Source organism: Spinacia oleracea, chromosome 1 (genome assembly GCF_020520425.1).
Source record: "Spinacia oleracea cultivar Varoflay chromosome 1, BTI_SOV_V1, whole genome shotgun sequence".
Taxonomy (NCBI): domain Eukaryota; kingdom Viridiplantae; phylum Streptophyta; class Magnoliopsida; order Caryophyllales; family Amaranthaceae; genus Spinacia; species Spinacia oleracea.
In genome coordinates, this window is record NC_079487.1 from 35,311,268 (window position 1) to 35,335,357 (window position 24,090).

General features: G+C 36.4%; 2 protein-coding genes across 2 annotated transcripts; one reads left to right on the forward strand and one right to left on the reverse strand.

The window, feature by feature from the left end:
* The first annotated feature begins 14,405 nt into the window (after positions 1–14,405).
* Positions 14,406–15,699, forward strand: LOC130463797 (uncharacterized). The gene is made up of 2 exons (XM_056833047.1): positions 14,406–14,981; positions 15,073–15,699. The coding sequence occupies exons 1-2, from the start codon at positions 14,406–14,408 to the stop codon at positions 15,697–15,699; spliced, it is 1,203 nt and encodes a 400-aa protein (XP_056689025.1).
* Positions 15,700–16,530: 831 nt separating this feature from the next.
* Positions 16,531–23,600, reverse strand: LOC110795989 (transcription factor TGA2.3). Its single transcript, XM_022001021.2, has 11 exons — positions 22,799–23,600; positions 22,250–22,350; positions 20,729–20,802; positions 20,508–20,633; positions 20,234–20,311; positions 20,072–20,131; positions 19,769–19,846; positions 19,620–19,671; positions 19,207–19,478; positions 18,014–18,262; positions 16,531–16,944 (listed from the first exon to the last, which is right to left on the reverse strand). Exons 1-11 carry the CDS (start codon positions 22,837–22,839, stop codon positions 16,798–16,800), a joined length of 1,278 nt encoding a protein of 425 aa, XP_021856713.2. The 5' UTR covers positions 22,840–23,600; the 3' UTR covers positions 16,531–16,797.
* Between the last annotated feature and the right edge of the window lie 490 nt (positions 23,601–24,090).

Genomic DNA, 24,090 nt, shown 5'->3' on the forward strand with positions numbered 1-24,090 from the left:
TTAAAATTTTGACAAAAACACTCTTTTTCGGCCGAACCCAGAATTCCCAAATTTGAAGCCTAACTATGACTTTTCAGAGGTTTTAGTTATTCGAATGCATAATTATAATTTTTAATGATGTTAAAATTAATATTTGTGAATCTTGTTTAATATTCCTGAATTAATAAATAACCTACTGCATATGACTACCAATTTCAAGATTTAAAATCGTTAATTATACTACATTATTTTTAATTATAATTAATTCGTTGAATTTCCAAATAATTTAGAATTTGTGATTTTTCATAATTAATTTGATAATTTAATTGGGATCTCATGATTGAAAGACCACATAAAATTTGTTAACGTTTGAATCTTTAAAATTTTATGAACACTAATTTTAACCCCTAATGTTTATGTAATCGAAATTGTTATGATTAATTATTTTTTGATTAATCGCCTAAATATTTATGAAATTAATACTCCCTCCTTCCCAGCTTAGTTGTTACACTTTCCTTTTTCCTCCGTCCTATATTAGTTGTTACACTTATAAATTATGAATGATCCACTATTATTATATTGTCTCTCTCTTCCCACTAATTTTTTTCGTCCCCATACCCTCTCTCATTCAATTAAAAAAAACACTCCACTAAATCCTATCACATCTATTTCTTCAATAAAATAACAATTGATAACCAAACAACAACTTATCACCTAAAAGTTTGTGCAAAGGTAAGTGTAACGAGTAATTTGGGATGGAGGGAGTCTGATTTATTAATTTGTCATAATATTTTGAAAAACTATAAATTTTGATTTTATCGTTCACAAACTTGCACGCACGAAGTAATGGAAAGCCTAGTGTTACCCTTAAGGGGTGTTGCAATGTTATGGACATGCGACGACGAGCAAGGGAGCTCGTCTCCCATGCGGTACTCCTACAACGAGCAAGGACGCGCGCTACGACCTGTGTTGTGTGTGCGGTGTGAGTAAAGCGAGGGTGAGAGAGCATCGAGCAAGGTAGGGGTGTAGGCGAGCAGCAAGCTGAGCAAGGGAACTCGCGTGCGTTGGGCCAAGCATCCCCGCCTAGCCAACGCTGGCGACAAACTAGGCGAGGCAAGCGCATAGGCGCGCTGCACAATGGCAAGGCCCAACAGCCTTGTCCATGCGTGCACGCAACCGCTGCTGCTGCTGCAGCGCCTTAGCGAGGCATCGGCCTTGCGCTCGTGGGCCTTGCCTTGGTCATAGCTCAAGCGTGCAATGGCTTTGGGGAATTTTTCACGTTTGTGCATTTTGATTTTCCGTTGAGTGACGAATTTAATTAATTTTAATTTCAAGCTTATAATTTTTTCTCGGAATTTAATTTTTATTAGTTTAATTTATTATAATTAATTTTATACTAATTATTTAATAAATTATAACCTTGAATAAATTATATTTATTTTAATCAACTAAAAATCGTTTAAAGGGATTTAGAATAAATATTATATGAGCTTTAAATTTTTAATTAAATATGTGGTTTCCAATTGGACTCTGAAAAATCTTTTTATGTTTAGAAATTAGTAAGCATATGACTTTCGGTTTGAGTGGGAGATTTTATTCATATTTTGGTTAAACTCTTGATTAGTTCCTTATTCCTTTAGGATTAACAACTCGATTTGAACTGATTAGGTCAAATAATTGGTAAATTCTTGAGCCATAATTAGTTGATGCAAATATTATGTGATGCATATTTTCTGCTAACTTGCTAAGTGGGCCATTCATTGATCAATGAATGGGTGAATGGTATATTGTAAACATATTGTTTTGCAAGTTGCAGAAAGTGACTAGTATGACCCATATAGGATAGAAAATATGGTCTGCGTACCATTAAATTTGAATGTAAAATATGGTCTAAAGCACCATGGTTTTTATTTAAATATGGTTTGCGTACCATTAATTTGTTGTAATTAGTTTAATTATTGAAAATCCTATTTGGTGAAAATGGCGCACCCCGTGGTGAAATTCAAGAATGGAGTTTCCAATCCATTTTCAAGACGGAGTTTGAAGTTGAAGCTTCAAGATGAAGTCGGGTCATACTAGATCACAATTAATCTATGCATGCTTTAAGATATTTATTATTTTAAATGTCTTGATATTATGCATGAGATTGTGGCTTGTTTATGTTGCATGATTAAGGATTTAGTTCTCTTAAAATCTAACTGACATAGTAAAAAGCCTTAAGTTCCAAACTTTAAAATTGAGTTAAAAGGTCTCATTCCAAAATAACACTTACTTTATAGAACCTTTATTTCAAGTTAGTGATAGTTTTCCACCAAAGCGAGGTGTCACTTCTTGATTTTAAAGGGGTAAGGTACACCATTAATTGTGATTATATTTTTAGGTCAATTAGTGATAGCTTTCCGCCAAAGCGAGATTTCACTTCTTGATGGTAAAAAGTTGAGGTACACAATATGTGTTGAGTACAAGTTAATTTTGGTGAACTCAACAATATTAGTAAGGAGTCCTTTTATGTCGTGGAAAATGGGATAGGTTTTCCTAATAAGTTCTTAGACGTACTATCAACCAAGAGTTGTTTCTAAACTATTAGGAAAGGATTTTCTTACCTGAAATGTTTTAGGATTAAGCAAGCCACAACATGCTTAATTCTTTAATGATTTTAAGGGTCTTGGATTCATTTTATTCATACCTGTCGGAACTAAATATTTCCAATAAAATGCTCAGTGACTTGTTTAAGTTGCATGTTTTATTTTCATGTTATTACGCGTGATAAATGTTTAGACTTTGCATGCTTTAATGTATGTTTTAATTATTGTTTATAATTAAATATCTTTCTTTATAATAAATCCTTTTAGAAAGGTAACAGTAAATTTCCTCGATTGGTAGTGAATCCGAGAATGATTCACATAAATGAGAGAAAATAAGAAATTTATAATATATGTTTCTTATAGCGACTTTTATGGTTGTTTCGATTAGAATCGAATGTCAAACCAATTGGGTACTTGTGAATTCAAAATACAATGTAGTTTTGAAATCATAAAGAATTGAGTTGAACACTCAATCTTACCAATGGTTAACAACCAAATATCTTTGTCCATTTAAATTCTCGAATGAGTTTAGTTACTAGACATTTGAATAGATCGATCCTCGGAGAACTTTAGAAGCTTCTTGTGAGATCATCTAATAGAAGCAATTTTTTAACATGAATGAAATCGTAAGAACTTTGTTCAAATGATATTGGACATGTATAAACAAAGTATAAAAGTCAATACTTGAGAAGTCGATCTTAAGGCTATAAGAAAAGGGACAAGAAATAGGAAAACAAAGAACACGTGAAATGAATTTACAATTCTGTTTCTACCTATAAGTTTATGTTTAAAGAAAAGTAACCTAGCAATCAAGCTTCCTTGGTATCATATACCGCTTGAGGTTCTTACTTCGGTAATAACTTACACAATGGAAGCTAGGCTACACTAATGAACTACAAGTGGGAAATGAAAGCATGCATTTCTACATTAATTGTAGGGTCATCTAGTATGTTTTAAGTCCTTCTAAGGCTGGAACTTAATGATTATTTTGTTCCATAATCGGCATACCTACATTTCTGTTTCAAACACAAAAGACTCACATATATTCAAGGTATAAAAAATTATTTATTTGAATGAAATGGTAATTTACAGGTTGAGTGATGTATGTTTGATTAAAAAAAATAACTCTTTAACAATAAAAACATTACTAGGCTCAAATCAATCTCTTGATTTGAGTTCCGCTAATTTTTGGCATTGTTGCTTAGACCATATCAACAAGTCAACATTCTAAAGCTCCATTTTGATGAACTTTTTGAAAGTTGAGTGATTTCTAGATCATTCAAGACAAGCTAGTCTTACTTGTTGAAAGTAACAGAAGAAATGAACTATTGTTAGAACACCTAGACAATAGAGTTCAAAGCTAAAAGAAATATTTTATGACTTTATTTTTTCACATGTCTTTGAGTGAATATAAATTTAATTACTCAATTTGATGTAAGTTTGAATCTGTTGATATAGGTTAGATCATGTGGAGAATTACTTAGATCAAGAAAGATCATCAATGATTGTGTGTTGTAATTTTACGATCGAGCTCCATAAGATATGGTATATCTAAATTGGAATGATCGAAGTCAATTGGTATTTGATGCAATAAATGATGAATCATAAAGATTTTTCCTATAATCTCTTAACGAAATGCTCAACTACCGCCAAACTAAACAAAATTCGTTAAATCTAAGGAAAAATTATTTCGGAATATCTTTTCAACTATATATCTAAGAGTTTCTAAACTCAGTGTGAACTTAGTGTTTGTTATCCAACAAACTAAGGCCCAACAATAGATATATGTTTCATTGTGGTTTATTCAAATGAGACATAAGGATTATTTCTACCACATATTTTGAGAACATAATGTTTGTTTACTCGAAATAGTGTCATTTTGGAAATGAATCTCCAAAATTTTGCTCGGAATAGTTTCCTTTTGGAGATTCGTTTCCAAAATGACAAGTAGGAGAAATAGACTTCGAAAGTCTTCGAGGCGAACAACAAACATAAACGGACATTCCGGAGGCTTTTAGAAAGTTCTTCAGAAAATCCGAACACTTATTCTCTAGGACTTTAGAAGTGGCTTTAAAGAATACATCTCTTAGAAGGCTTTACAAGTGCTTCAAGGAGAAAAGAATATTCAAAGTACTTTTAAATTGGTTATTTATATTCTATTGTTTGATGTTCTATACCCATGTAGGCATAGAGTTCAGGTCACCGAAACTATGAGATTCTTCTATTAAATAGTGAAGAAACCTACAACTTGTAGTCAAACTATTATCATGAATAGTAATGAGTTTGTGACTTATAAGAAAGCTACGAAGAGACCCATATTCCCTAAAGTGGTTAGAGGCCATAAATAGACTCGGTGTTACGATGACATAATTGAAATTTTGCTGATTTGCAAGAATAGTTTAACACCTACTGCTTGCAAATAGGTTTTAAGGATCAGAACCATCAAACATGGAATTGTGTTTACACACAAAGCTATATTAGTTGTTAAAGGTTACAAGAAAATTCACGGCATTGATTATGTTGAAACCTCGTGCTTAATCAAAATGCTTAAGTCTATAAATCAAGCAGTGATTGCATATTGGTACATATGTCAATTGGATGACAAAACATATTCCTCAATCAAATGATGGAATGAACTATGTACATGACATGTCATATGATTTGTGGATCCAAATATTGCTTGAAAATGAATGCTAGCTTATAAAATCTAAGTATGCATATAAGCAAACCATTGGAAATTGGAATTGTATTTAGTGAAGCTAATAAGTATTTTAGTTTCATAAAAGGTACATGATTCTTATAGATATATAAGAAGTTTAGTGGAAGTAAAACTCAACTAGTCCTATATGTATAACACTTATATTTCTATTGTGAAATAACATTCAATTGCTAATGACTTAGATTTGAAATTATTTATCAATGATGGACCAAGGAGAAACTTAGTACATACCGGGTATTAAGATCTATTTATATATATCCACATGAGACCGAATTGGTGTGTTTTTGTCCGTCTTAATTGAGTAAATGCGCTTTTGTGCCTCTAGAAGTTCGTTCTCTAGACACGACCTGTGTGGGGTAATGAGTTTGAGATTGCTCATTGAATTAGCGAATTCATCAACCCTTTTGCCATCAGTTTGGCCCTTGGGTTGAAACCCCTCACGACATTTATCCCCAAGACAACTTAGGAGATCGAGCATGAGGCTCAAAAGTAATGAACCTCCCTCTCCAACTTTCGGGAATAGACATTAGGATAAACTCCGTGACAAGGTACTTGTGAAGTGCCCAACTTTTGTACCTTTCTGGAGTCATACCCTGCGCATCATATCTAGGAAAAGGTTGTTCAATGACATAGTGCATGTCATTAACTTTTAAAACTTCGGTAAGTTTCCTTTCCCATTCAAGAAAGTTAGTCAAGTTCAACTCGACATCCAGAATTTCCTATGATTTGATTGGTGTTATGTTTGCGGCCATTTGATTACTACATTTGAAAAGAATTCTCAATAAATAACCATTCATAACTTAATAACTTTAAAATAGATGCTAGCATGCAATCATTAAAGTTATTAAACATTTCATTAATGCAAAAGCAAAAACATGGTCCAAAATGAATGAAACGATTCCAAGACCCTAAAAGTCCTAAACCCTTAAGCAGTTTTGGCATGTCTTAAGTAGTTTAAGATTCTAGGTAAGCAAAACCTATTGCTAGTAATCTACAAATTACTCTTGGTTAATAAATTAATACCATAATTTATCCCATTGCCACAACATAATGCCATTGTTTTTTGAGTTGAAACCACAATCAACATGCTCCTTTGGGACGCCTTACCATCTAAGTCAACTAATATAGCACCTCGCTTTGGTGTAAACCTAGCTACTACGTTAGATCCTTAGATTTTTGTAAGTGCTTGATTTGGAAGGCAACTTTTGAACTCAATATTTCTTTGGACCTAGTTGTTTCTATGTTGGTTCGATTATTTAGTGAACTAAATCTAATCGAGTCATACAAACAACATATTCATACATAATATACATTCATTCAAGCATAATATATATAATGCAAAAATAAATTGGTGCACTAGTATGGCCCAAAACTCTTGTCTTGAAGCATCCAATCTTCTTCACCATCCTGTTAGCTTGGCATCGTCTTGAATCTTCATTCAATGCTAACTTAAAGTTCTAAACCAGAAAAATACTTGAAATAATAAAATTACATCAAAATTTCAATGGTTCGCAGTCCATATTTAAAACATTACATTCAAAGATAAAACGGTTAGCATACCGTATTTAACTATCCTAGATTGGCCATACTAGTCACTTGGAGTACCTGCATTACATAAAATATACATTCTATGCATTCACCCATTCGAATGTTAAAACGAATGGCCCATATTAATTATGCAAGTATTTACGTGAATTAATTAAAATTCACGTTCACATAAACGCTTCCTAAAAGATTAATCAATTTCCAAATTATTAATCCTTAGACTTTATTCTAATTAAAATTGAATTTAATTAAAATAATACGACCTATGAAAATAATTAAAGTAATTATTTCATTTTTTATTTCATTTAGCGGCTCCCACTCAAACCAATAATTATTCCGGATAATTAATTATTTAAATATTAAATTAAACTCACGGCCCGTCCCAAGTTAAATAAAATAATTATTAATTATCCCGTTAGCCAATTTTAATGCAAACATAAATGTCAAGCCCAACGAAACAAAAAACAAATTGCTCGAGTGCGATGCGAGCTAGGCTTGCGCCCAGCCGAGCAATGCACGTTGTGTGGCCTACGAGGCACACGAGCAGCTGCCCATGCCCCCGCAGCCAACGCCCCACGTACCGCAGCTCTCGCTGCCCCTGTGTGCCTGCTGTGCTCGACACTGCGCAAGGCATGGCAACCTTGCTTTCTCGCAGCTCGCAAGCCAAGGCGTGCCTGCCTTGCTTGCCCCTTTCCTCGCCCAGCGCATGCGCGGCACACAACACGCTTGCTGCTGCCCGCGTCGCTGCGGCTCGGCACAGGCGTGGAAACCCGAATGGCTCGACGAGCCACACGTCCACGCACCAACTAATTAAAAAAAAAGTTAATTTCACGAACATTTGCATTAAGTTATTTTTCACAAAATTTACGATTTTATTTCCGAAAATTTACGATTTTGTGATTTAATTAATTTTTAACAACAATCCAATTTCGTTAAAATTATTAAATGTAGGCTAACATTATTCAAAATTTAAGAACTAACAATTTCAACTGAAAATTTGAACTTTTAAATAATCAAATCTAAAACTTTAAATCGTTCTAAACATTTAAATTTCAGATTTTTACGAATTTGGTTTAAGTGTCGATTAAAATTAACGAAACTATTCAAAATTTTAATCCAATAATTTTAAAATCCGCCACTAAACATGAAATTATATTCACTTTCCCAATTAACCAAATTACTAGATCCAAATTATTTAAAAAATCAATTAGCGATCTACAATTTACGAATTTGGGGAAAGCAAAATTAGGGTTTATACTTGATAAAAACGGCTGAAATTTTTACCATATTTAAATAATATACCCAACAGCATTGTGTCAAAATCTATGTGGATGTTTCAACTATGTATATGTAGGGGAATACAGTTAAACATACATAACATGTGCGGAACATCCCCAAAGCCAGGAAACATGTATAAAGCACAGTTTAAGCAAACTTACATTCAAAGCGCGTTTTCCCGAGTATTGTATCAACGAACACGAACAAAGAACTCCACTTGTCGTTCCTCTATTCGGTTCACCGGCACGTTCAGAACCGTCTTGATTAATGTAGCTTAGACAACGCACAAGATTTTTGCTTTTCGGGATGAACAGTTTTACAGAGAGAAAAACTGAAGAACGTAATTTAGGAATTAGGTTTAGGTTAGATTGGAAAAACTGATTGTGTGTTGTGTGGGAAAAATATAATAACAAAATTATATTAATGATGTAACCGGTCAAGATCAAAAGTCCTTGACACATCCTACACGCAAGCAACAACCCGCGCCCAGCCACACTGCAGGCTGAAGCCCACAGCGCGCGCAGCCGAGCAGCATGGGCCGTGGGCCTTGCGTGCTCGTTGTTGTGTTGCTGTGCGGTGATGCGCGTTGCCACGCCCCGGGCTGGTTGTCTTGCTTCGTTGCGAGCTCGCTGGCACGTGGGGCCTTGCGCGCTTGCGCGCTTGGCTCGACCCGCCGGCAGCTCCGTTGCGGCTCGTATTCGCGATGAACGCCTTACGGCTATTATTTATCGTATCGTATACGACGAATCACCGTCGTACGATACGATTATTCGTTTCGCTCAGCTTACGAATATTCGCGATACGATATACAATTCCGACGCAAGGTCATATCGTATAATACGTTTTCCAAACTAATTCCCGAAAAGCTATTAAATGAATTTCTGATTCATTTAATCCGGTGATCTGTTACATGCCATTGGTGTGACCTTATAGGTTCAGTCAAGAGTAAGTTGTGAGCCTAATATAGATTAGAACTCACTGATCGGAAGCATGCTCCAGCTAGCTGTTCCGATCACTTGATCTTACTGAATTAATTGTTCGCAATTAATCTGAACCTTGGTATTAGACTTAATGCACCTTGGGTGAAGGACATATTTCCTTCAGTATTAACATTTACTAAGCTAAACATCAAAGAGTCTAAATGAAATCTTAACCTATATTATATGTCAAAGAGTTTAGCTGGATTCAGTATCTACATAAACCAAATGAGCTAAAGTCACATGGATAAAATTCAATTGGGGATTATCATGTATGATATAATATGAGGATCGCCAAAAATGTATAGTATGGCTTTAGGCATGACAAACAGATACCAATCTCTATTGAGCTAAAGTGATCAACTAGATTGAGATCAAGAGAGCCCTATGGTACTTGAAAAGGTAAATAGGAATAGTTCTTTATCAAGGATGTAAAGATATGCTAAATATTTGATGATACACACATAAACGCTGGCAAAGGATCAAGCAAGATCCCTTTGGAGTTAACCATTGGCATGGACGAGCTATATGCGACGTGGTTTGAAATGGTAACATGGATTGAATACAATGAGTTGTTGCGTAGGAAATTAAATATTAATTTATATGTTCTAAGATACAGATGGAAAGTCTTCCACATATCTGTGAACTGCTTGGATAAGCAAAATCCAAATATAGCATCACTAGCAACCTACACAGTTGAAGTAAAGTACTTATTGCTAAGAAGCAATAAAACATAGTTCTTTATGGGTTAAAGGCCCATGGTTGTAAAACATTCTGGTAGAACGTTTATCACGTATGAAATGTAATTTCATATTCCATTTAATCTTGGTTTAGTATTAAATGACGAGTCCTTTCAATTTAACAATATATTCAAGATAGACTGTCAGGACCAGTCTTGTGACCAGGAAATGTCTATCAAGTGAACTTGAATGTCAAAAGTTGAAAATGGTCCATGGTCAGATGTTTACTATAAAGGTGGACACATATAAAACTCTAGACTACTAGAATGCAAGATTACTAGTAGTTATGTTTCTTGAACTATGTGGGCATGACAATGTCGCAATCATTTGCATAGATACTTGATAAGATTAGTATTGGACAGACCTATGAAAATTTACTTTAAGCGATGAAAATTTGTTACAAGTAAATTTAATTACCTAATTAGACTCTAATCCTCAATACCTGAGTGATTTGAGATTACATGTTTGAGACATTGACGTCGTCAACCATCGCACTGTAAAAAGAGGATGTAAGAGCAACTCTTGAGTAATCACCTATCAAACGAAGTCTAACCTCAAAATCGCAAGATCGAGATTGTCCTCCCAAAAATTGGGATGAGATGCCAAAAGTTGTACAAGGCCACTCAGAGAGCTAGAAACTGTAAAATGCATGGCTGTGCTCAGATGAATCATAGGCTATGATTATCTATTTATTTGATCAGTTGAACTCTGACACCGAGGAATAACCAATATTACCTTATGTTCATGAGAAGGCATCAAGAGACAAAGGAATTAGAAAATGCACACTTGTCCCTAAGGACAAGTGGGAGATTGAAGGAGATAATTCCCTTGGTCCAAGTTTGCATTTAATGCTAAGTCTAATAAATGTGGTTTAGTATTAATTAAGCAAGTTAATTATTCAATAGATCAAGTGATCTTAAGGCCTAGCTAGAGGCCGCTCCAGTTCAAAAAGAATTAATATTAATAATGCCACAACTTACTCTTAACTGAACCCGTAGGGTCACATAAATAGTATGTGAACGGATCAAGTATTTAGGTGAATATTATATTCAGTAAATACTCTAATTATAGATAATTGAAAATGATGGATGTTTTTTTTAGTGGGAACTAAAAAAACCACCAAAAGGCAAAGAAAGAATATTTGCCAAAAATGAAGATGTTACCTGAAACGGAAATATGGTTCATAACGGAAATATAAATATTATTGAAGTCGAAGATATTGTAGGAAACGAAAATATGGTTTCTATCGGAATTATTATCGGAAATAGAAATATTTCCGGAATCATAAATATTGCTGAAAACGAAAATATTATCAAATTCGGAAATATTGTCGAAATCATAAATATTGTCGTAATCGTAAATATTATCGGAAACGGAAATATTATTCAGGAATCGAAAAACAAATCGGGAGCACGACGAGAGACAAGTCAGCACAAGGCCGGCCCATTGCTCGACGAGCCAGCTACAAGCACAACGCAACACGTCAGGCCGTAAGGCCCAACGTGCAACGACAATAGCAAGCAGTTGGCCATCACTGCTTGGCCAGCGCGCACAACAAGCCCACACAAGGCTTTGCCTCGGTTGGGATTTTGTATGAGGATTTTTTGTATGGATATTTGTAGTTGTATTTGTATATGGATTTGTATGGTGTGAATCTTGGATTTTGTATGGTTTGAAATTGTATGGTTTGATTTGTATGGTTTGAGTTTTGCTCTGTGTGTTTTTGCAAGGTTTGAATTGAATTTCATATGCGTTGTATGTGAAATTTGAAATTTGTGGCTATATGTATGATGCAAAATGAAAAAAAAATTGCCCATTTTTTCGGGTGTATATACCCAATATAAGCCCCCACTTTGACTGAGGTTTTTTGGTTTAGAAAAAGCGCAAGTCAAAGTATATTCAACTTTTTCTCATGCATATGCTGACTAATAGGATGCCGATCTAGAACTAGAATGCTTTTGAATTTTGAACAAATTGACCCGGGTGCTGAATCGAACTGCTTGGAATTGCGCGGCTCGTGGCTTCTGGAATATTTGGCATATATGATTGGAGCTGATTTGGTTGTACAATACCATGAGGAGTGCGTACTTGATGTCATAAAGTAGGACGTTGGGTTAGTCCTTCTTGCAGGCCCTGCGCCTAGCGTAGGTTTTGGGGCCCACCGTAGGTGGTCCTTTCGAGTACCACCATAAGTGCTGGTTTTTGTATAATTAGGGAGCATTCCGGATCACTTTTCTTACACCAGTCTTTCACTGCTCTTCTTCACCTTCTACATCTTCACAAAAAGAAAGCAAATGGCTGTGTCTTTTGAAAATGCCTTGAACTCTTGGCTTGGTTCGCTAGGCAAACTGGAGAAAAGGGAGCTAGATGACATGCATCTTGGGGTGCTCGTCTCCTTCCGGTTCGTGAAACTTGATATGCACTTCATCCATGCTTCTTTGGAGGCTTGGGACCCGATTCACCACGTTTTCTTCTTTGGTAACAACGAGGTATGTCCCCTCCCTGAAGAGTTAAGTTCCATATTGGGTTGGCCCATTATGACAGAGCCTTGCATGCCTAGTGTTGAGGAACACTTTTTCTTAGCTTTTGAGAGGTATTTGGGCCTGAAGCACCAACTTTTGAGTGCTGTTGTATATGGCCGAGGGGTGGATTTATTCCAAGTTTCTTCTACAAAGCCACGAAGGGAAGGAAATCAAAAAACTTTATTGGTGCGATTAAGAATGTCACAGGGGAGTGGACAATGGATCAAGGTGAAATCAAGAATACAATCAAAATGTTTTTCAAGGAAAATTACAAATGTGACAACCTGTAGAGACACCTACTTTTGTCCCCATTCCCGAAAGGGAAGGTTCGATGATGAAAACATAAATCTCCACTTGACAACGCATCTCCTATAAAATAACGAATCTCATTACCCCTTTTCATTTCACCCGAAACCTGCTATTTATAGAAACCTGCTATTTATAGAAACCTGCTAAAAATAGTAACTGCCGTAATGGGTAGTTGTTAAAAGTGGTAAGTCATAAAAGATAGAAACCTGTCAGAATTAGGTGTTGCACTCCAACATAAATCCTAAATGAGATAGAAATTGCGAGAGAATCCTATTCCTAATATGATTCGAAAATAAGAGTCACGTATTAATTAAAATCCTAACCAGCCTAGAGTTCGTAACGGGCCCAGACGCATCCCGTCACAAGGTTAATACGCACCAAATAACTCGGATTAAGTCTCTTAATGGACTCCGTACTCTAGAGTCCAATCTGACAAAGAATTCTGCCCAGACCCTATTTTCAACGCCCAGCCCTGGGCGCCAAAGATAGAGCTGGGCGCCGAAAATACCTGGGACGGATTCTTTTCCTCATCCGTTTCGTATTCAAATTCCTGAAAATCTATCTTTCTACGCCACTCTTTCCTATAAATAGACCCCCTAAGTTCGACGTGAAAACAACACAACACACAATGATATTTCTGAGTATTGACTCTAAACCCCTAAGCCTAAGCCTCAGGCTGTAAAACTGATCACGCGTTCTGTCGCAATCGATCCATAAATCAAACAGAACGTATCCTGTCCCATAATTTGAGATTCGTTAAATAAAAGGAGAAATAGCAAAGTCAAAGTGGTTAGTTTTCTGAGAACCGTGACGCACCTCTCAAGGGTGCGTCGTAATGTGCCCCTTTTCTATGATTTAATTGCTTTCCTCGCCCTTTTTATGAACTGTTAAACTAACTAAATCTGATTGTTCTACCACGCCTAACAAATATAATATTTTTGGGAAATTGGATTATCATGCTAGGTCCCTTAATGCTATTTAAATCAGATATCGCGATCGATCTAGTATTATATGTTGCATATTGCTAAAATCAACTCAGATTAGTTTAATAGTTAACGCATGTCCCTTCAATTATTTATGTTGAGCTAGTAAGGATATCCTGCCTCTGGAGTTATCGACGAGCGAGTACTCCTCTCGGTAGTTACAGTCCCCCGAACCCTCAATCTCTACCTTGCGGTGTATGTTGAGAGATCCCCATACCAGGGATCACAAGGGAACCTACGGCCGTCGTGGTCAAACATAATTGCACTCCCTTTATGTCACGATAATCGGGTTTTGTCAGTTTTTCTCATTGTTGTTAAAAACTGAATGGAGACTCCTATATTACTAGTCAATTGGGTGTAAACTCACAGGAAATCCAATTACACTTGATTGAATAAAAAGAATCGTCACACCCACGAGGGACGAGGTCACGCATTAGCCTCGTGCTTTTTCGACCCCCTCACAGTGGCGACTCCACTGGGGAGAGTGAAGGAAATACTCGTGCTTGTAGGTAATCAAAATAGCCGAAGGGTGAAACGATCCTACCCCGCGTTTATTTCCCCATCAAGTTGGGACGACCTGAAAATCAGCATATTAATGTGAACGGGCAGAACCGCATAATGAATTTTGGCTCCCTCAGGGAGTTTGGACTAAGGATACCCATCGCCAATCGAGGGGTGCATACGAGGGACGAGGTCACGCATTAGCCTCGTGCTTTTTCGACCCCCTCACACAACCCCTCTTCAACGACAGTCACTCCTCCCATCAATATGGGGCATGAAATCAACGATAGCGAGTGGTTCTCTCTCATCACGCAGCTTTCAGAAAACCATGTTACTATGCTGAACAGACAGTTTTCCAATGAAGAGATAGAGAAGGCGGTCTTTAGCATGAAAGGAATGAAATCCCCGGGACCGAACGACACTCCACCATCTTTTTTCCACTCATTGTGGGATAAGACGAACCAGGATGTTTGTCATGCGATTCATAGTTTTTTTGCAGGTGGCTACATGCTATCGGAGACCGATAGAACTTTCATTGCACTCATCCCGAAAACTGCCAGACCAGAATCTACGGCTCAGTTCAGACCAATTGGTCTATGCAACGCACTATACAAGATCATCTCAAAGACAATGGTGCTTAGACTGAAAACAATAGTGTCTGATATAGTTGGAGACTTCCAAAATGCTTTCGTCCAGGGAAGATTGCTCGTTGATAATTGCCTACTTGCTCATGAGATGATGAATTTTGTGAAAAAAAGAAAGAAAGGAATAGAGTTTATGGGCATACTCAAGATCGACTTCAACAAGGTGTATGATAGGATCAGATGGGACTTCGTTGAAAAGGTCCTGCGTGCATACAAATTCCCGAAATTTTGGATAGGATGGATAATGCAGTGTACATCTTCAGTAACTTATTCCATCCTGGTCAATGGAGAACCGTCAGAAAGTTTCAAGCCCAACTGTGGCCTTCGTCAAGAAGACCCCCTCTCCCGTATCTCTTCATTCTATGTATGGAGGTCCTGTAAAAAAAATGATCGCTTTGCAAGACAGTGGAGAAATTAAGGGGTTGAAAATAGGAAGAAGGGCACCTCGGATCAATCACTTGTTTTTTGCCGATGGACCACTATTTTTCTTCAAAGCAACACCGGACTCTTGCTCGAAGTTGCGGACTGCCCTCGATGAATTTGCTACATTATCTGGTGAGGTGGTAAGCCTTGAAAACTCGTTTATTATTTTTTTTCCTAACACTCCCTCCACCTTTGTTCGCTTCATGAGGAAACCACTGGGAGTGAAAAATAGAGCAACATTGGGAACTTACCTTGGTTGCCCCATGGACATTGATGGGCGCTCTTCATCGAAGTTTGACTTCTTGTATGAGAGAATGGTTAAGAAAACCTCCTCGTGGAAATTCAATAACTTATCTCAAGCGGGAAAGCTTCTGCTCATAAACAGCATCATCATTGCCCTTTCCTCCCATGTTCTAGCCACCTATATGCTCCCAAAAAAAGAACCTTATGACAAGCCTCTTCACTCGGTTTTTCTGGAGTTCATCTCTAGATAAAAGGCCGATTTATTGGGCCAGTAGGAAAGCTATGGAGAGACAAAAAATTGAAGGGGGTTTAGCCTTTCGGAATATCCAGCACCTTAATACAGCACTGGTGTATAGACAATCTTGGCGCATCCAACGTAACCCTCAACTCTTAGTCTCGTGAGTCCTTACGGGTAAGTATATGGCAACACCGATTGATAGAGTGCGAAGGGAGCGTCAACTACACCTAGCGTCATGGGGTATTAGGTTATGATACATATGACAAAACATAAATCATGCGGAAAACCTTAATGGCTGGAAACATATTATTTACACATAATCAGTTAGCATAATTTAGGTGCATACACTTTGTAGCGTGCCCTCCCTAGTTGCGCCCGAACCGAACAAGTCTTTAGTACTCCAAGTGTCGTCCCTCCGTAGATAGTCAACACCACGTCCGGATCCGCCTTAAGATTGACCAACTAGAATCGCCCTTAGGGTACTATAATTTTCGGCTAATTATGGGCAAGAATGTGACAGATTTTTCTGTTCAAAAATTACTGTTTTATTGTATGAATACTTGTTGAAAAACTCGTATGAAAATTTATGACCCTAGGCATATATTTATAGAACCTTGGAAAGGATTTCGAATCCTGTTAGAATACTAATTAATTAATTAGAATGCTATTAGAACTCTAAATAATTAATTTAATCTTTTAGGAGTTCATACTGATAACATTTTGGCTATGACAAGCAATTTTGATTGTTGTTCTTTTTCTTTTACTAGAAGATCTTGTAACAAAGTGATCCATTCTATAGCACAGAAAACCTCTATTCTAATCAAATAGCTGTAATTCCCCTTCACAAAAGAAAAAAAAAAACTAGTATTACTTGTCGTAAGAGAAAATCTACACTTTCACATATCATGGTACTGCCTAAAATACCAAAAAAAAAAAAAAAAAACCCTTCTCTAATTACTTTAACATCAACCTAACAATACCTTAAATTACATCAACTTGAACAAGGAAACACGAACACATGTTCTCATTACCTACACTAACCACACACAGTATAACTAGTCACAGCAAACTTATTACTTATTGTATGAAAAAAGGTACTTGAAGATACTACTCAATCACGCGGCCTAGCAAGCCACAAAGAACTGAGCGCTCTAAGCCTTGAGAAATAGTCATGTATAGATAGAACAGCACGTGCAGATTGTCGAGTTGTTAATATATGGTGCATCTGCTGTAGTGTTTGTTGACGTAGGTTATCGGCCTGCATCATCAACGTCAATAAATAATTATCACGACGTAAATTTCAAAATGATCCATTAGCATTATACGATACCAACAACAACAACAACAAAGCCTTAGTCCCAAAATGATTTTGGGTCGGCTAACATGAATCGTCGTAGGAGATCGTCATTGTCACCAATTAAACCAGAAAGGAGCGGGAAGTAAAAAAGAAAAAGAAAAAAAACGAAAAAATAAGGAAGAGAAAGTGGAATTAATGAAAGTAAGATAAGAGAAAAATGTGTGTGTATATATATATATACGATACCATGTTTAAAAATTTAAACCGTAACCACAGTTAGTAAGTAAGCTGGTCATTCAAAATTAAACTGTATGAATAAATAATCTTCTCATTGTTCTCTCACATTCAAAACCATCTAAAAAATAATACTCCCTCCGTTCCTATTTAAGTGTCACTTTTCCATACACTTTTCTCACTTTTCCATACACTTTTCTCACTTTTCTATAAATCATGATTGTTTTTTCATACAGTTTAATTTTGAATGACCGACTTACTTATTAACTGCGGTTACAGTTTAAATTTTTAAACATGGTATCGTATATATATATATGCACATTTTTCTCTTATCTTACTTTCATTAATTCCACTTTCTCTTCCTTGTTTTTTCGTTTTTTCCATACACTTTTCTCACATTCTACATTAAACTGTATTATTTTTTCTTACACATTCTACATTTTTCCCACTTTTCCATCCCCAAATCCACTTTTATTTGTACTTTATCAATAAACAATTATCTACTTCATCCTTTCCCCCAAAAAACAAAAAACAATCTCAATCATTGTTTTTCTTACACACTTTTCATTTTCCTTAATTACCGTGAATTCCTCCAAAGTGGACACTTAAACAGGAACAGAGGGAGTAACTCCTAGATGAGCCAACGAACCCATAGTTACAAACTAGATCTTTCTGAAAATATGACAAAATCAACTTTGAATCGAAAAAACACTCAAGTAAGTTGTTGTAATGATAAATCCCAAGTAAGATGTTGGTAAATTATTCAAACATAATTCCATAGTTGTCAAGAAAATACCTGGCGCAGAAATCCTTCAAGAGTTCCTAATTTCCCCATGGCCATTGCCATCTGGCCCATATAGTTTGCTACATTGCCGGATGAGCCAGAAGGGCCTGGTGTACCACTGGCTAATGTCTCAGCTAGAGACTGCTGCAGTGCTTCCATTCCTTGCGATAAGGCTTCTTCTGCCTGCTGAGAGGACTGCTGCAAGTTGTAGATGCCCACTAACTGCTGCTCTGTCAAGGGCTCCAACTGATTCACCAGAAGCTGCATATGTATGGCAATCAAGATGGATATACGATTATTACAATAACAAAGTAGTGATGTAAAAATTGCAACAGCAAACACCAAACTATGCACTTATTTAGACTATGTTCAATGACAGAATAATACTTATTTCCCATAGACCGGGCAAAATATTACATGGCCAAAAAATAAAACGAAACAAAACTAGCTTGATCACCCAAATTCCGACATAAGATCTTAGAAGATACCATCTGACACAGAAACTGACCAGAAGGCTAAAGCCAAATTAGTTTCAACACAACTTTAATATGACCCAAAACAAAGAAACTTCCAACTTGAAACATAGAGTGTCCGGAATTTACAGGTCCATGCCACGACAATGCCATGATAAAAAATAAACTGTATGATGCTGTAACTTATGAATGTTGTAACTTGCCCCACAGGTCTTTGTCGCGGCCATCATTGAGGTAACTCATTTTGAAAGCCCTCGGTCAAGCCTATAGAAAAGGTTGGCTTCAGTTGCGGTGCTTGACCTAATTATTGCAGGGAAGTGTTGGAGGTGTCTTCGAAAGGCCACTAGATGCCATATAGAATCCTTGTCTAGTTTTGGGTGGATGAAAGGAAGGCGGATTTAAATTTCTCAGTGCTTTGAAGTCAAAATTAGAAATTTCAAGTGTGCTTGCTTTACCATACCCCATGGTTTGGAAGATACCCACATTAAAGGAAGGACGAGAATCTCTTTAGTCTCAAATTTTTCCTTTCTTTTTGTTTTTGGGGAGAAGAGAGAGGATGAAAGCTACAGCTGCAGCGGAACCTCGTGAGCTTGTTATCGGTTGTTGCTTGGGATGGAGAACTGGAACATGTGAAATGCGTATGGAGGACTAGGAGAGGATAAAGAAAAGTTTCTACACAACTCTAAAAATGCAACAGATACAAAAGGAAAGAATGCACCTAAGTGACCTCACCTTCAAGAGTTCTGACGGGCGAAAGCCGCCAATCCACATGAAGCAACGTTCTGCAGGAGTCTTCCACATTCCAGACAAGATGTGAAAGACATCAGCCTTTGCAGCAACACCTTTAAGCCTGAAAATGTCATTGAAGTGTGTAGCTACATTGTCAACAACTGTATGCAGTTCAGTATCACTAGCATGTGAATTTACTGCAGTCCTCAGTTCATTAATCATTTTGTTCTGTTCTTCTAGCCATCGAGAATACTCCGCATCAAAAGCCAAGGCACCTACAAGGTGATCAGACAAGAATTTCAAAACAGTGGCTCCATAAAATCAACACTTACTTGAGGAGTCCCAAGTTAATCTTGGTAATAGGAATCAGAAATAATTTACGACAAATAAACCACAGAAGTGCAGAAGATAAGTACCATTTCCACCTATTGCATGTGATTGATCACCAGCGTTTGAGATGAAAATTCCCTACAATGCAAAATAGAGACATTCAAGCATTAATACCTTCGTCCATAATTGCAACTAGCGAATAAATTGAAATTACAGAGGGAGCAGGAAAAAAAACCTGCTGACGGGCTCGTTGGAGCTCTTGCTCAAGCTGGGTCAGCTTCAGTCGGCTATTTTCTAGCTGTTGTACATATGCCTGAAAAATAAAAAGAGAGAACAATTTCAGTGCAAGGAAACACTTCTGAATCATACACAACGTACCATTACCAACTATGTTACAGCAAATGTCAAGTTGAAATTAAGTTTAGCGAGACATTTGACCTCCTAATTTATCATAAGCTTCTAAATTTTCATACAATATGTAACAATCTGAACAGAATTGCACTCCCAAAGGAGCCTCAAGAGACACTGTATGACTTACCTTTTTCCGTAAGCGGCTTTTTCTAGCAGCTTCACGATTTTGAGCTAGCCGTCGGAGTGACTGTAAAATTACAAAGAGTAAGCATTGAACTATGAATTAGCAGGTTTTTACATGGAACGGCACACCGCAAGATTACAAATGAAACTAGTAATTCTGAATTACCTTTTGATCCGTAACCTTTTCTTTGGATCTCTCACTGGAATCAGAAGCAGTCCTGGTGTTGGTTTGACCTGCTTCAAACTGCATGCAGGTTCAACTAATTAATCTATTGAAGAAAAATATACAGCTGAACCAAAAGAGAGAAGGAGAAAAAAAGAGATAGGTGAAAGGGAGAAAGCCTGGTAATGTGAAACCAAAATAACACCACCTGTCCCCTTCCTGAAAGAAGTGTATACATGAGTAGATGCTCAAGGGAAATAATTCATAGAAAAAGTACCTGTAGATTCCTATCCTCAGTATCATCTGATGAAGAATCACTTCTAGGACTCACATCAGCCATATTGGATTCTGCCCAATTTTCACGATGACTCCCACTTGCAGAAGCCAAGTTGGGCTGTGATAGCTGAAAGATATTTTTTAAGCATAACACATCAAACCGTAAGCGGGCAGTAAAAATTTACAAGCTTTGCATTCATGGTGAATGATGCCAAATTATACCTTATTGAAAGATCCAAATTGGAGATCAGCGCCTACAGTCAGACTAGAAGACTTCAACGAACTGAATACAGGGTCTAAAAACACAAGATCAAAATATGCCCATTAGAATATATCATGGATCACGTGCTAGTTAGACTTGGTCATTCAGCCAGATAATAGAAGATGTAGCCAAACTTTTGCCAACATTTTCAAGTGAACCACAAAAGATTACAAGGCCAAGCCTGAACCCAGGTAGGTTTAGGAATTTCCTATCAGACACATCCTGCATCATTAATATCAATACCCCAGTGCCTTCAAAGAGGCTCCCGCGACAAGCGGGGTAAGGACTAAGAAGGGGTCGGACGTACACAACCTTACCCCTGCAATTGCAGAGGTTGAATTGACACATAAGCTATAACGGGGCGATCATCTTCTACTTCATGGAAACAAAGCAAAGAGGTTATCAAAAATTTAAAAGATAGGAGACAAGGAAATCAGAATAATACACGTATACGAGTTTTTACTTTGAGTAAATTCTCATAAACATCCTGATTTCTTACTGATGATCACATATACAAGGTCTCTAGGATTTCCCTCTAATATAGGTATGCATACCGAACTTCAGTCTTTTATATTATGCTCCCGCGTGCATAAATTGTATCTGATTGAAAATTAGTAATCCAGTTATTTCTCATAGAATTAAGGATCCTCTCCTAAAATATTTCTTGAGAATTCTTGTATTCAACTAAGAAGTGGAGCTTCATAGCATGGGAATAAAGAATCAGTTTGTTCTTCCAAATCCAGCAGTCATGTATGATAAGAAAAAAGTAACATGACGGAAATGCTAAAAATCAGTAACATTAGGTATAAAGATGAAGATTTCCCTGGCAATGATCCTTGACAATTAAGAGTGACCAAGCTATACAAAGATGATTTTAAGCGGCTAAAAAACCTAATTATTACTTCAAATTTCAAAACACCCAGCCCTTTTTGTGCAAAAGAATATAGGAATTCAGCACCATTTGGTGACAATGTAGACATTAAGTTTTCCCATTCCTCACAGATCTCAGAGGTACTATCATGGGACAAAGGCCCTGTTTAGTTCAACTTAGTTTGACTTGCTTTACGACAAAATAAGTTAGAGATAAGTTTAGACAAAACAAGATTTTTTCAGACAAAATTAGTTTTTTTAAGATTAGTTCGGACAAAATAAGTTGAACAAAACCGATCCTACGCCTCTCAGCCATTTTTAAAGCGTGGGCCCAAACCCTCAAAGTTTATATGTTCTCATTCCTATAGAACTTGTGATCCCACATTAATGTATTGATCTTCTCCATTAGAACCTCCACTACTAATATTGTGTACTTCTTCACCATAATAGATTGAAAACTTTCAACTTATTATGATGCCAGTGAATATTCTAACTAGTAAGTGTACAGAACTAACAATAGTCAAGAACTATGGAAAGATTGAAAACAACACAGTATTAAATGTAGAAAAATCATAACAGGTTAATGGAAGTTATAATCTAGCAAGACTCACTCCTGAGATCGACATCATCTTCTATACGAAAATCAAGTGATTGCTCAAAAGCACCAAGTTCAGAAATCCGAGAAGTACTTGTGTTGTTACCCTCTGTTAAACTGAGAAATTTAAGGCACCAACATTAGAAGATTTCATAAAAAAAACCTACAAAGTTAACCCTTCATATGTAAACATACAATCCCTATCATGATTAAAGGAAACTCTGATTTCTCCAAAGTAAGGAAACAATCTCTAACATAGATGGATTGCTCAAGTTCCTAGCTCAGAAAACATGGGGTGAAATGCATATGGACACTTTGACAGTTCAATTTGGACAAATATCAATAGCATAAACCAAGTCGGACACTTGATCACATAATAGCTTGTCATATACGAGCTTCCGAATCCGAGTAACATAGAATCTAACAAGCAGAATACATTTCAATAGTACATAATAACTTCCTAATAATAAGCAGAACAACTTACAGAGGTCTGTTACAGACTACTTCTATATCTAGAACTGTTACTAGAGAGAATTAAGACAAAGATGAAAAAGAGAAAGCTTACATAGAATTGGAGATAGGGAGGGAGGGAATAAAGCTCGGCATCACTGATATCAAGCTTGCACCATCTTTTGCACCAAACTTCACTTTTCCTGCTACCCAAATTTCTCCCAACCAGAAGTTGGCAATACACACAAAATTTTTAAAAAATCCTTCAAAAGCCCAATTCAATAATTCACTCAAAATACAAAACACACAAAAAATTATCCTTCGGATACCCAAATATTAACAACAAACTTCAAAAACCCAGAAACAAACCCAGGAAAGATTGAAGAAGACAAAGAGGAAGTTTTGCTGATACAACAAGTGAACAAGAAAAGAAATTAATTAATTTTTACAAATTACAACAAACTGGGTAAGTATCTAAAACCCTGATTATACAACAAAGAAGCCTTTTCGCTCAAAATTGGGAATCCCTAAAACCCATCAAGTTTGACAAAAAAAAGTTAGAAGAAAAAAAAGTCAACAACTAATACTTGAACCTCAAAAGAGAATATGGAGATTGCCCAGAAGTTAACTTTGACAGAAAAAAAGAAAGGACCCTGAAATAGTATAAACATACAAAACTTTATTGCAAAAGATCCAAAACTTTGATCACTTTGACTTGGTGGGTATCTTCTTATTGTTGTTGTTTTTTTTTTTTTTGGTTAATAATTCGTGTGAAATTCAACAAGACCCACCTCGAATTTTGGACTTTCTTAAAGAATTGATGAGAAAAGGGAGATAAAATAAATGAATAATGATGTGTGAGAGAGCGAGAAAGATCATTCCAATCCCTTTCCCTAAAACGTCATTTTCTTCTGATAACATTTTTCCATTTTTCAAAGTTGCCAATTTTTAATACTGACTACTGAGTTGTAGAATTCAATTTTTCAGTGCTCTGAACAGAACACCCTTTTAATTTTCTTTTTTAATCTATTGTTCTTGCGTTTTTTAGATAAATAAATAAATAAATTATACACGCCGAATACATACACGTATTTTACGCTTAAAAGAACATATTAAAGCTTTTTTTCTTTAGAGTTGAACTGTACTGAACTGAACTGAATTGAGTTGAACTTAACTGAACTGAACTGAACTAAACTGTATGCTCCTGAACTGAACTGAACTTAACTGCGAAATAAGTCTGAAACTGAAATTAAGCCAAAAAGAACAGGGCCTAAGAGTACTTCATATAGGTCATGTTCTTTTGGAATTTATTTCAGTTCCATTTAGTTCAGTTCAGTTCAGTTCAGTTCATTCAGTTCAATTCAGTTCTGTTCAAAAGAACGAATTCATATTTCTTTGTAGTTATTT